Here is a 12,378-nt window from a genome sequence, read left to right on the forward strand (position 1 = left end):
GGACTGTTTTGCTAGCGCAGACTGGAATATGTTCCGGGATTCTTCCGATGGCATTGAGGAGAACACCACCACATTCACTGGCTTCATCAATAAGTGCATCGAAAACGTTGTCCCAAAGTGACTGTACCCCAACCAGAAGCCATGGATTACAGGCAACATCCGCAATGAGCTAAAGGGTAGTGCTGCTGCTTTCAAGGAGCGGGACTCTAACCTGGAAGCTTATAAGAAATCCCGCTATGCCATCTGACGAACCATCAAACCGGCAAAGTGTCAATCCAGGACTAAGATTGAATCGTACTACACCAGCTCCAATGCTTGTTGGATGTGGCAGGGCTTGCAAACTATTAAAGACTACAAAGGGAAGCACTGCCGAGAGCTGCCCAGTGACACGAGCCTACCACACAAGCTAAATAACTTCTATGCCCGCTTCGAGGCAAGTAACACTGAAACATGCATGAGAGCATCAGCTGTTCAGGAAGACTGTGTGATCACGCTCTCCGCAGCCGATATGAGTAAGACCTTTAAACAGGTCAACATTCACAAGGCCGCAGGGCCAGGCAGATTACCAGGACGTGTACTCCGAGCATGCGCTGACCAACTGGCAAGTTTATTCACTGACATTTTCAACCTTTCTCTGTCTGAGTCTGTAATACCAACATGTTTCAAACAGACCACCATAGTCCCTGTGCCCAAGAACACTAAGGTAACCTGCCTAAATGACTACCGACCCGTAGCACTCACGTCTATAGCCATGAAATGCTTTGAAAGGCTGGTCATGGCTCACATCAACACCATTATCCCAGAAACCCTAGACCCACTCCAATTTGCATACCGCCCCAACAGATCCACAGATGATGCAATCTCTATTGCACTCCACACTGCCCTTTCACACCTGGACAAAAGGAACACCGATGTGAGAATGCTATTCATTGACTACAGCTCTGCAGTTTTACAGCTGCACCATTGAGAGCATCCTTACGGGTTGCATCACTGCCTGGTATGGCAACTGCTCGGCCTCAGACCGCAAGGCACTACAGAGGGTAGTGCATGCGGCCCAGTACATCACCGGGGCCAAGCTTCCTGTCATCCAGGACCTCTTTACCAGGCGGTGTCAGAGGAAGGCCCTAAAAATTGCCAAAGACTCCAGCCACCCTCGTCATAGACTGTTCTCTCTGCTACTGCACGGCAAGCAGTACCTGGAGCACCAAGTCTAGGTCCAAAAGGCTTTAAACAGCTTCTACCCCCAAGCCATAAGACTCCAGAACATCTAATCAAATGGCTACCCAGACTATTTGCAATGCCCCCCCCCCCCTACACTGCTGCTACTCCCTGTTTATTATCTATGCATAGTCACTTTAATAACTCTACCTACATGTACATATTACCCCAATTACCTCGACAGCGGTGCCCCCACACGTTGACTCTGTACCGGTACCCCCTGTATATACCCCTGTATATAGCCCCACTATTGTTATTTTACTACTGCTCTTTAATTAGTTATTTTTAACTATTACTTTGTTGTTGGTATTTTCTTAAAACTACATTGTTGGTTAAGGGCTTGTATGTAAGCATTTCACTGTAAGGTCTACTACACCTGTTATATTTGGCGCATCTGACAAATAAAATTTGATTTGATTTTGAAATTGTATGCCGTCAAGGCCTTGAAGAAAGGAAACGTGACACGCGATGAAATGGACAGGTGAGAGCGAACAGTGAGTGAATTTAGACATAACACAGGTTGAGGGAACTGGTTTTGAAAGACGCTAGCAGTTGCATTCCACCTGAAATATACTATTATTGTGTGTTTGTTCGTGTGCAGTTCTGTGATTTTAGCTTGAGATGATCAACTCCTCCCACCATCCCTTCCTGGAGAGTACGCATGGCTGCTTCCAGACGGCGGACCATGTGTGCTTTGTGATGGAGTACTCCCCCGGGGGAGACCTCATGACCCACATACACATCAACATCTTCACTGAGAGACAGAGCTCAGTAAGCCTTACACAACACACACAGGCCCCATTATGACAGAGTGAGAGCAAACTTAGTGTGAAGCATTGCAATTCAAGGCTGTAAGGCAACAAAATATGCAAATAATGCGAGGGTTGTGTATACTCTCTACAGGCACTTTAACCAGTGAGTGACTACAAATGGTTAATGCAGGCTTGTCTAATTCTCCTTCAAGCTTTAGAGTTGGTGATACATCAAAACTCACCATTATATGTGTGCCATTTTGTGCCCTGTTTAGGTTCTATGCCTCGTGCGTGCCACTGGGACTAGAGTTTCTGCACCAGAACAAGATAGTTTACCGGTAAGTAAGATATCTCAGTACTGCTTTCCAGCCCTTTGCCTTCGCACATCTAATAACCTGCCTGTCAGTCATTCTTTTTCTAATTTCATCCTGTCATCTCTTTTTTTCTCTCTCTCTCTCTCTCTCTCTCTCTCTCTCTCTCTCTCTCTCTCTCTCTCTCTCTCTCTCTCTCTCAGGGATCTGAAGCTAGACAGCCTGTTGATGGATGCAGATGGCTATGTGAGGATAGCAGATTTTTGATTGTGCAAGAAAGGTACGGTACATTATGGTTATGGCTTCTGGGACATTCCCTTTGAGACCCACTGTCCCACCCACTCACTTGGTTTATTAAATGAACATTCAGTGTTATTAATCAATGATTTATGTTGCACTTTAAAGTTATTCGCTTTTAGCCCTGGGCTAAGCAACGCCTCATTATTAAAAGTGGGACAACAGTGTCAAGCTTGCTGCACGAAGTAAGATCTTGATACCAAAAAAGGGGCTTAGGTGATGGGTGTGGCAGGGGGCGCAGTCGGTCCGGATGAATATGAGAACATTTTAGAGAATCCCATCTTGGCGGTGTAGTTTTAAAGCTAATTTCCTGCAATTCTACATATTCTGCCATGGAGCTGAGAGAAAATATTGCAGTTTTATAGATTTTTTTGTGATTGTTAGTTCTCAATTATTTTATTGGACTTAGGCAACCCCCCAAAAAATGCTTAGGCGGCCCACCCAAGGATTTCAATGGCAGAAAAATCCCTGGGTACACACTTCCATCCGTCTAAAAAGTTATATTTTCCCCTCCTGTGTGTGTGTATCTGCAGGTATAGGTCACGGAGATCGCACCTCCACATTCTGTGGCACACCAGAGTTCCTGGCCCCGGAGGTGCTGACGGACAACAACTACACCCGCTGTGTGGACTGGTGGGGCCTCGGTGTCCTCATCTACGAGATGCTGGTGGGAGAGGTCGGTAGCAGAGAGATTAATAAAATAAATAGCAGAGATCTCAAACTGGTGGTGCGCAGGCCATATGTGTCCTGTTTAGCTCTGTGGTGGATCCTCTTCTATGAGATGCTGGGAGGTCAGTAGAATAGAAATACCTAGAGGATGTCTCCAATTAGTATGCTCACAAGGTCCACTCCTATGTTGATCCAACCAAGTATTTTGAGTTGTAGGTCTTGGTTGAATTTAGATGTTTGGACCAGAGAAATGAATCGAGAAACATAAATTATCTTTCTGGTTAGTTGGCTCACAATATCCACTCATATGGTGAACCCATTAAGTTTTATTCTGATGTTTGTTCTTCGTTGAATAAGGATTTTTGGTCTTGTATGAATTAAGATGTTTTCGGCTGGTATCATGATAGGAATGAGGTTGTTGACGCCATTGCAATGGCGTTTCTCTCTCTTCTCATCTGTGGCAGTCTCATTCCCTGGTGACGATGAGAAGGTGTTTGACAGCATAGTAAATGATGAAGTGTGCTATCTGAGGTCCATCTCTCCAGGTTCTGTCTCCATCATCCAAAAGGTATGTGGGCCATCCTCTCGGTATACTGCCTTGTACAGAATACTGCCTTCCCCTTACACAGTCGGAATCAACAACAAGCTGCATTGCAAATACACAAAATGAAAACTGTGGGGGGAAAATATACAAATATGTATAGTGGGATGAATACTGAGCCAGACTTTCCTATTGTGCTGCAGCTACTACAGAAAACCCCTGAAAGGAGGCTGGGATCAGGAGAGCCGGACCCAACGAGGTCAAGAAACACAGGTTCTTCCAGGTTAAAACTAGCCTCATTTGTGGCCTGTGGGTAATTTTCATTTCAGTTGAGCATCACCAAGATTTTTGTTGTAGTGCCTTTGCCAACAATGTTGAAACGAAGGCAATCATCCAATGAAATGTATAATAATTTGATGTATACTTTTGTTCATCCCAGGGACTGGACTGGAATGCTTTACTTCACAAAAAAGTGGTTCCCCCATTCTTCCCACGGATCAGTAACTTTGACGAGGAGTTCACAAAGCTCAAGCCAGTCCTCACCCCCTCCCCACCCCCCACCCCCACCCCACACAGACACCCTACTTCCTCACTGCCAACCAACAGGAGATCTCTGCCGACTGACTTCTCCTCTCTGCAACTGACCTTAAACATACACATGTATACAATGACGGCCAGATAGACGAACGGACGGACAGGACTAAATTCCAAAATGGTTGCTGCTCCACTGAAGCTGGTTCCTTTACTTCACTGTGGCAAACAGCTACCTGTGGCTGAATAAGTACTGACCAGATAGGCCACTGTGATGTCCTCTTGGGCCTATCATCTCTCCTCAGGGCCATTAATGTTCTGTGGGTGATGATGAGCACTCCACCTGCACCTCTACAGCCTATCAGAACTCGGAGCTCGGCCTGCAAATGACAATGAGACCTCAGTCAGTGACAATGAGACCTCAGTCAGTTACACTGAGCTGTAGAGAGGGGACTCCTCATCCATGGGAGTGTCAGCCACTCTGAAAACGGTCTTCTGTTTCTCTCTGCCTTGTTCAAATCTGTATTTGTATGTCAGTGTCTGTATTTGTATTTTGGTGGTCAATATTGACTATTTTACTTTTGTCTGGTTTTTGTTTATTTGTCAACTCCATATTGATAGTATATCAGCTAACATTGTTATTTCCAAATTAATACTTGACATGACACTGTTTTGTTACTGTGACAACACGAATTAGTAAGTCATTTGCTGCACTTTCTTATTCATTTGTGAAACTAAGAGTGCTTTGTTTCAAACATTGGCACCAGTGCAATAATGAGCTTTTAAATTAGTTCTCATCCAAAGGATATTGAACAGACCAGCGCTTCATAACACTACACTTCCAATCACAAGAACCTTTGCTGTAAATGATGTTTTTACATGTATTGTAACCCTATTACGGTCTTGGATCTATCCAATTACTAACACTGATTATAGCTACTGATGTTTGTATATTTAGCCTGGGAATCCAAATGGAATCGCCATACACTAGCCTAGGAATACAGGAATGTCATCTTCATGGAGGAAACAGCCCCCAAAGATGTTTTAAAACCCTTTGATGTGCATTGTGCTACTGTGTAATCAACATATTCCATGGGTCCATCTTGGGCTGCTTTGGGCCACTTAAACATTTGAATGTCATGTTGAAACTGACTAGAAATGGTAAGTAAACTTTCAGAAGAATTATACAGTTTGTAAGTATTCCTAGGGAGTAATTTTCATTCCATTCCAGTCATGAATATGTTGCCATCTATATATTGTATGTAATATGAATGTACATGCTTTGCTACTAAAATAAATATGCTGTGAAATACAATGGGGGAAAAATACTATTGTGTCTAGAGATGAGACATACATCTTGACACAACATGAAGGAAATGTAAATTGATAAATATATCTACTGGACTCATGAAGCATTTTTCTGAAATAAACATTTCAATTTATTGATAGGTCTACTGCATTTCAAACAATTTCTTAAAAAATGTAATATTGCATAAATTACTTTGTTCATAAACAATTCACACTGAAATCAGCACTTACAAGACCAAACATAAATGTATATAAAATCACATCACTTATCTTTAAAATTGTACTGGAAGAGCCAGAAAGATTTTCCGATACTATAAAAAGATGACAATATTACCATTATTGCTAATTTCTGTAATGTTTTTCTATGCTCTCCTATTACACAGAATTACTACCGATTAAGTTAGGGAACACACACATTGCACTCCTTTAAATAAGTTCTCTACAATTATTCCTAAAGTTACAAAAAACTAGATATAAAAATCTCATGCAAACTTATGTTCCAAAATGAACGTTCAAAAAGGTTGATTTGCATCAAGAGCGATAAACCCGTTTACAAAAAAAGTATGACATTCTGTCAATTGAAAAAGTGAGAAATTATTTAAGTGAATGATTAAACACGTATGGAGTTTCACCCAAGATCAGATCATTTTTCAAACCACTTCTGGTGATGGTGCAAATTGTGTGCTTTTCACATTTACTATACTTTATAGTAATAGATAATACAATCGCAAATAAACACCTCACTAGCATTTTATAAGAGGTGTAATAATTTGTCGATGGATCATGGTACTACCAAAAATATATTGATATAACTGAATTACCATTTTAGTTATTTATTCATTTGCCAACACATGGCTGACCTTTGCTTTCATATTAACCCTGTTGCCAGGAAGCTTTGAGCTGTAGTGCAGCCTTAAAACCTAACATGCCTTTTTGTACAGATTCAATAAAACTCAACTATTACAGTAAACCAGGCATTGAAAATGTGATATTCGTAACAATATTTCAATATGCAAATATACTCACAAGGTTAAGAGGAATGTGCTTCTGGAAATCTAACGCTGTGCAAACACAGGTAGCCCAATTCTGATCTTTTGCCAATAATTGGTCTTCTGACCAATCAGATCTTATCTTTGGCCCATAATTGGGCAAAAGATCAGAATTAGACTGCATGTGTAAACACAGCCTAAAGACTTGATTGACTGAGTCAATCAGCCACTTGGTGGCTACAGAGCCTCTGTCAATGCCGAGTCGATATTGGGGAAAATACACCAACAAGGAATCAAATCATGATCTCAAGTATAGACAGTTTTACATCAACAACAGTATATGAAAGTACCTTTATCCTGTATATAACAACAGTTAGCTTATAGCTTGTTATAGCTTAGTAAACTCAGGGAATAGAAAAACAGGCAATACGTGAATTGCCTTTCTGTTAATCTAACTGTCAAGGAATTATGTGATCTATTGATCTATTCTGTAAATGTGTTCCCTTCAACACATAAGAGTTCCCTTAGCTCAAATTCCTAATACTTAAGTGATATTTTTTACTCTTCACTCTTAGAAATGATTCTTTGGACAGAAGAAGGTATTGGAGTGGGTGGGAGTGTAGTGGTTGTCAAAGGCAAGGGTAAGTTGGAAGGATAGGAAATAAACATAGCAACACTAAGAATCGCACTACTATTCACAGGCTCACTGCAATTACCTTTCTTACCAAGATTGAATATCTGACCTATTTGTTTCAGTAAAACTTTTCCTGTCTTCCTGACAAATATGTTTTTTTATCATGTCACTAGTCAACTGAAATAAATACCAGGATTGCGCTCAATTCCATTGAAATCCACTTACATACTAAACTTGCAAAGTTCAGTGACCAACTGAAGTAATGAGAGGAGTTCATAGTTCATTTGGATGTCTGTCTCATATAAAGATACTTCTAGAAAGGAGGATGTAAACACAATTGGAGGAATTCTAGGGAAGGAATTAAGAACTTGAGTAGACAGCGAGTTAGTTAGCTTGTTTGCTAATCAGATGGGGTCGTTGCCCTCTCTGAAGTACACCTGCTCCCACACTATGGCGCCCCAGCCGCAGAAGAAGCCCCAGAGGTTGCGTAGCGCACCACGGTCAAACGGGTTCTCGTCGGCGCCGCAGTGCTTGAGGTAGGAGATGCGGTGGCGCGACATGAACTCCCAGGTGGTGGTGTTGAGGGAGACCAGGTAGAGGTGGGAGCCCAGGAGTAGGAGCACGGTGAGAGAGAGCACCGCCACCACCGCTGCCGTACCCAGCAGCACGCCATTGCCGCGCAGCCACAGCTGCCAGGTGGGTGCCGTGGTGAAGCCCGACCTGCGTCACAGAGAACAGGTGAGATTGGCCACACTTCTGAAACAACAGTGCATCATATGATAAATTGAAGCAAAAATCCTCTGTATTATCAAGATCTTCGATCCTGGTTGTGGTGACCCACAGGGTGTGCAAATGTTTTTGTAAACCCTGTATTGCATACCCTGTGGGTCACCACAACCATGTATGAATGGGCTCTGAAGACCCATCTCCACTTACCAGGCCATGTGGAGGCCCCACAGCAGCACCAACAGCTGGACAGCCAGGTAGAGCACGAACCAGCGGTGGTTCCTCTCGCCCACGCAGTTCTCGATCCAGGGGCAGTGGTGGTCGTAGCGACGCACGCAGTGCTGACAGGTCTGACAGTGCTTGGATCTCATTGGCTGCTGCTTGGGCACATGAATGGGAAAGGGGGGGAAGGAGGAGTTACAGAAAGCTCTTTCTGGTCATAAACTAGTCCACTGACCTGTACTCATATCATATGCCAGCAGCTTATCTTGCCATGACCATAATTGAGTGAGAGAATCTCTTAACAGAGTGAGAGCAGATGGTGTGTCTGTCAGCATCCTAGGATTACATCATCCCTCCTAATGTCACCTCAGGAATACATACGCAGTAAATATACATGTAAACAGGTGTACAAGGCTCAATACTAGGCCCTTTACTGTTCACTATTTACATGAATAATGTTGGTTTGTCCTACATATCTATGCAGATGACAGTTATTTATTCCTGTGCCCCCTCAGTGCAGCAGGCCATTAACAACCGTCAGCTTGGCTTTGATTAAATTCAAGAATCGCTCACCAACATTAAATTAGTGCTAAATGTTGGAGAACATCTGTGTATCTGCACCTTGAAGGGATGCCAAACTGAACAAGTCCCTCATTATAAGTATTTAAGTACTTGGATTGATGATAAGCTGTCTTTTAAAACACACATTGAAAAACTAACAAAGAGAATGAGAATTACGATCAGTCTCCTTTATAGAAAAAAATGCTGCCTTACTTTTGAAAACAGGAGGAAAATTGTTCAAGCATCACTCCTGCCAGTACTTGACTATGGTGATGTAATCTACATGCATGCAGCAGCCTCTGTTTTAAAAACCTTTAGATTTCAGCCTGTATTTTATCACTGGAGACAATTTTAGTACACATCATTGCCTTTTATGTAATTATGTTGGCTGGGAGTCTATAACTACCAGAAGGGCCCAACATCAGCTACTATTTGTATATAAAGCAGTTCTCCAGAAACTCCCATACTACCTCACCTCACTTCTTAATTGGAAAGCAAGCCACCATCAGACTAGTTCTCAAGTTTTTAGAGGTTCCGCGGGTCTCCAGAGTCCAGGAAGATTGCTTTTAGTTATTGTGCCCCTAGCGCATATACATGTCATCTGTCGCTTTTGAATTTGATTTGTTGTAATGTGTAATTGTAAATTTATAGTATTGTATTGAGACTGATCATGTTAATGTATTGTTCCCAGGGCACCCTTGTAAATGAGACGCTGTCTCAATGGGTTTCCCCTGGATAAATAAAGGTTAAAGACAAAAAAATCTAAAAGAAATACTACAGTAGCCCACTCCATACCTGGAGCAGACAATGACCACAGCGCCGCTGTCGCAGAGACTTGGTTGTTGGTGGAATCATGTCCTGCGTCTCCTCAGTGATGCCAAGGGTGAACTAAAAATGCAGTACAAGTGCATAGTTTTTTTTAGCTTTAATGCATTTCCTGAGCATTAATCTGCATTACTGTGTTCATGTATTGTGAAGTAAGCAAAACCTTGGTTTGACGCACCTGTAAGTCACTACCGTCAGATAGGACAAAGCCAGGATCCATGAGTGAGACTGCGAAGTACAGCAACACCGACACAAGGACCAGCAAGACAAAGAGCACAGGTTGGATGAGCTCTCCTCTCTCCTCTTGCTTCCTCAGGTCTGCAAAACAAGAATAAATTAGCAATGTTTACTAACTAGTAGCTACTACTAAAATGTTGGATAATGAAATACGATCAAATAAATGGCCACCAAAAGGTTAATAATGGAGTCTATGCATCCCATGACATTTTCACTTGCAAATAGCAATTGCTTTCTGTGACACTGCATGAAGTGCTCTAAGAATGACATACCAAGCTATACACGATCACGCAAAGGCTTACTAAATCTATGCCAGCAGAGAGTAATAGGTCCTAAGATATGATAAGGTAAGGCAGTTGTATTTATCTAATTTATAAGTAATAGACTATTCATTCAAATCAATGTAACCGAAAGGCCACAAGATCGAATACCCGAGCTGACAAGGTAAAAATCTGTCGTTCTGCCCCTGAACATGGCAGTTAACCCACTGTTCCTAGGCCGTCATTGAAAATAACAATTTGTTCTTAACAGACTTGCCTAATTAAATAAAGGTAAAAAAAAAATTAAATGAGTATTTTTCCCTAATTGGAATATAGCCTTATCTTACTGACTGTGGCTTATGAGATTAGTCCAACTGTCTCAACCAATAAGGACCTTAGCTACTTTTATCAGCTACCTAATTGGCTGCTTTGTTGATCATGTTGGTGGCACTGTGATCAAAGATACTGGTAAATAACTAACCTACGATTTATCATCATCGTTTCCAAAGGGAGCAAATAAAGCACAGCGGGCAGAACAAGCAAGGAGTTGGGCAGAGCCACGCACAAGCTAGCAAGATCCAATTGGCACATTTTAGCATGTGCTTGCATATTCCCATTAGCGAACAGATACTCTGAAAAGTGTGCCTGTGCAATAACTAATTTCACTGTTGCACTCCTTCTACACAACGCAAATTTGGCAAAGGGTTAAGTCTACAAAACTTAGTGCGCACTCTGTTCGTAACTGTACTTTCCCACATGGACAAAAGGAACACCTATGTGAGGATGCTCTTCATTGACTACAGCTCAGCGTTCAACACCATAGTGCCCTCAAAGCTCATCAATAAGCTAAGGACCCTGGGACTAAACACCTCCCTCTGCAACTGGATCCTGGACTTCCTGACGGTCCGCCCCCTGGTGGTAAGGGTAGGTAACAATACATCCGCCACACTGATCCCCAACACGGGGGCCCCTCAGGGGTGCGTGCTCAGCCCCCTCCTGTACTCCCTGTTCACTCATGACTGCATGGCCAGGCACGACTCCAACACCATCATTAAGTTTGCTGATGACACAACAGTGGTAGAAATTGTCAAAAAGACTCCAGCCACCCTAGTCATAGACTGTTCTCTGTCCTCCCCCCCCCCCCAAGCCAAGTTTCATCTATCTCCATCTTCTCCCACTCTCCACGCAATGGCACTGGACTTCCTCACAACACCATATTTGGTGATAAGTGGAAGTGTGGTTTGATGGTATGCATTACAGTGTAATAATGCATATGTCATCTATGCATTACAGCCGTGCAACGGATACTGGCATCTGAAAATGAATTTAAATTCAGTGCACTTACCTGTATCATGTAGGAAGAGTATCAGTGTTATTACCCATGTCAGGATAACGTGCGCGGTTCTTACAATAAATCCTGACCCGAACACATTTTTGAACATCCTAGCATTTTTCAACACGTAGCAATAGACTGGTACCGGTATGCATCAGGTTACGAGAACTGGCCTACTATAGTTAGCTAACAAAATGCATTTAGCTAACTAGCCTTCATCACCATGGTCCCACATAACCATAGCTAGCGGTCAGCGTTACTGTATCCAGTTATCTTGCCAACTATCCCAACAGCTCGATGTTTCTCTCCAAATTGCGACTGGAATGGTCTACATTAACTCAATTCCGAAATTAACACACGAAGCTTGCTGGTTAGACACATACAACCTTAAAACTAGTGTGCTAGCTACATTTATTCCTAATCACCAAAATAGCATTCAATCATTTTCGCTCTAATAATTATGATCAGAGCGTCTCTTGAAGCGCTGCAATATTATTGTCCAGGGTTACTGGCGTTCCTTCGGATACGTTAATTCTATTGGTCATTGCGTTCACGTGGTACATGTAATGTATGACATCAATGTGTACATATATTTCTGCTGTGTTCATGTGCTCTCAGAATTTCAGAACACTGACTGGGAAAGACGTTCAGCATTCATGTGCTATCTAAAATAGCTCCAAGGCTGTTTATTATAAACTTCCAAATCAGAAATACGAGTTGAACATACCAGCAACAATAAAGTGTAACAGTAGGCTACTGTACTGGAAACTGAATCATGTTACCAGAGACGAAGCCACGGCAGGGCACGGCTGGGCAGAGGCCCTGCCAGATTGAACACTGGCCCAGCCAATCAGACTGGCTTAAAATATATATGCAAAATAAAAAAAATAAAAAAATAATTGATTTGTTGTTTGTATCGTCTCCCGACTAATCAGACATTTTGAAAAATGCAGTAGAAGGTTCC

The 12,378-nt window shown here is 42.4% G+C and overlaps 2 protein-coding genes across 2 annotated transcripts; one reads left to right on the forward strand and one right to left on the reverse strand.

The window, feature by feature from the left end:
* Window positions 1–1,649: 1,649 nt before the first annotated feature.
* LOC115203751 (serine/threonine-protein kinase N2-like) lies at window positions 1,650–4,501 on the forward strand. Its single transcript, XM_029768703.1, has 8 exons — window positions 1,650–1,699; window positions 1,820–1,989; window positions 2,246–2,308; window positions 2,485–2,561; window positions 3,112–3,254; window positions 3,712–3,815; window positions 3,992–4,097; window positions 4,228–4,501. The coding sequence occupies exons 2-8, from the start codon at window positions 1,840–1,842 to the stop codon at window positions 4,290–4,292; spliced, it is 708 nt and encodes a 235-aa protein (XP_029624563.1). The 5' UTR covers window positions 1,650–1,699; window positions 1,820–1,839; the 3' UTR covers window positions 4,293–4,501.
* Window positions 4,502–5,732: 1,231 nt separating this feature from the next.
* On the reverse strand, window positions 5,733–12,271 carry LOC115203750 (probable palmitoyltransferase ZDHHC12). Its single transcript, XM_029768701.1, has 5 exons — window positions 11,427–12,271; window positions 9,763–9,902; window positions 9,555–9,647; window positions 8,187–8,353; window positions 5,733–7,970 (listed from the first exon to the last, which is right to left on the reverse strand). The coding sequence occupies exons 1-5, from the start codon at window positions 11,521–11,523 to the stop codon at window positions 7,655–7,657; spliced, it is 813 nt and encodes a 270-aa protein (XP_029624561.1). The 5' UTR covers window positions 11,524–12,271; the 3' UTR covers window positions 5,733–7,654.
* Window positions 12,272–12,378: the final 107 nt, after the last annotated feature.

This window comes from Salmo trutta, chromosome 12 (assembly GCF_901001165.1).
Source record: "Salmo trutta chromosome 12, fSalTru1.1, whole genome shotgun sequence".
NCBI lineage: Eukaryota > Metazoa > Chordata > Actinopteri > Salmoniformes > Salmonidae > Salmo > Salmo trutta.

What these genes read in the sequence shown, in the direction of transcription:
- LOC115203751 (XM_029768703.1), top strand. Translation starts at nt 1,840, where the DNA reads ATGATCAACTCCTCCCACCATCCCTTCCTGGAGAGTACGCATGGCTGC. An exon ending in CTGTCTCCATCATCCAAAAG is followed by an intron (nt 3,816 to 3,991) that starts GTATGTGGGCCA and finishes ATTGTGCTGCAG; the next exon opens with CTACTACAGAAAACCCCTGA. An exon ending in ACTAGCCTCATTTGTGGCCT is followed by an intron (nt 4,098 to 4,227) that starts GTGGGTAATTTT and finishes TGTTCATCCCAG; the next exon opens with GGACTGGACTGGAATGCTTT.
- LOC115203750 (XM_029768701.1), bottom strand. Translation starts at nt 11,523, where the DNA reads ATGTTCAAAAATGTGTTCGGGTCAGGATTTATTGTAAGAACCGCGCAC. An exon ending in ACTCTTCCTACATGATACAG is followed by an intron (nt 9,903 to 11,426) that starts GTAAGTGCACTG and finishes CTTGTTTTGCAG; the next exon opens with ACCTGAGGAAGCAAGAGGAG. An exon ending in GTGGTCATTGTCTGCTCCAG is followed by an intron (nt 8,354 to 9,554) that starts GTATGGAGTGGG and finishes GTGCCCAAGCAG; the next exon opens with CAGCCAATGAGATCCAAGCA.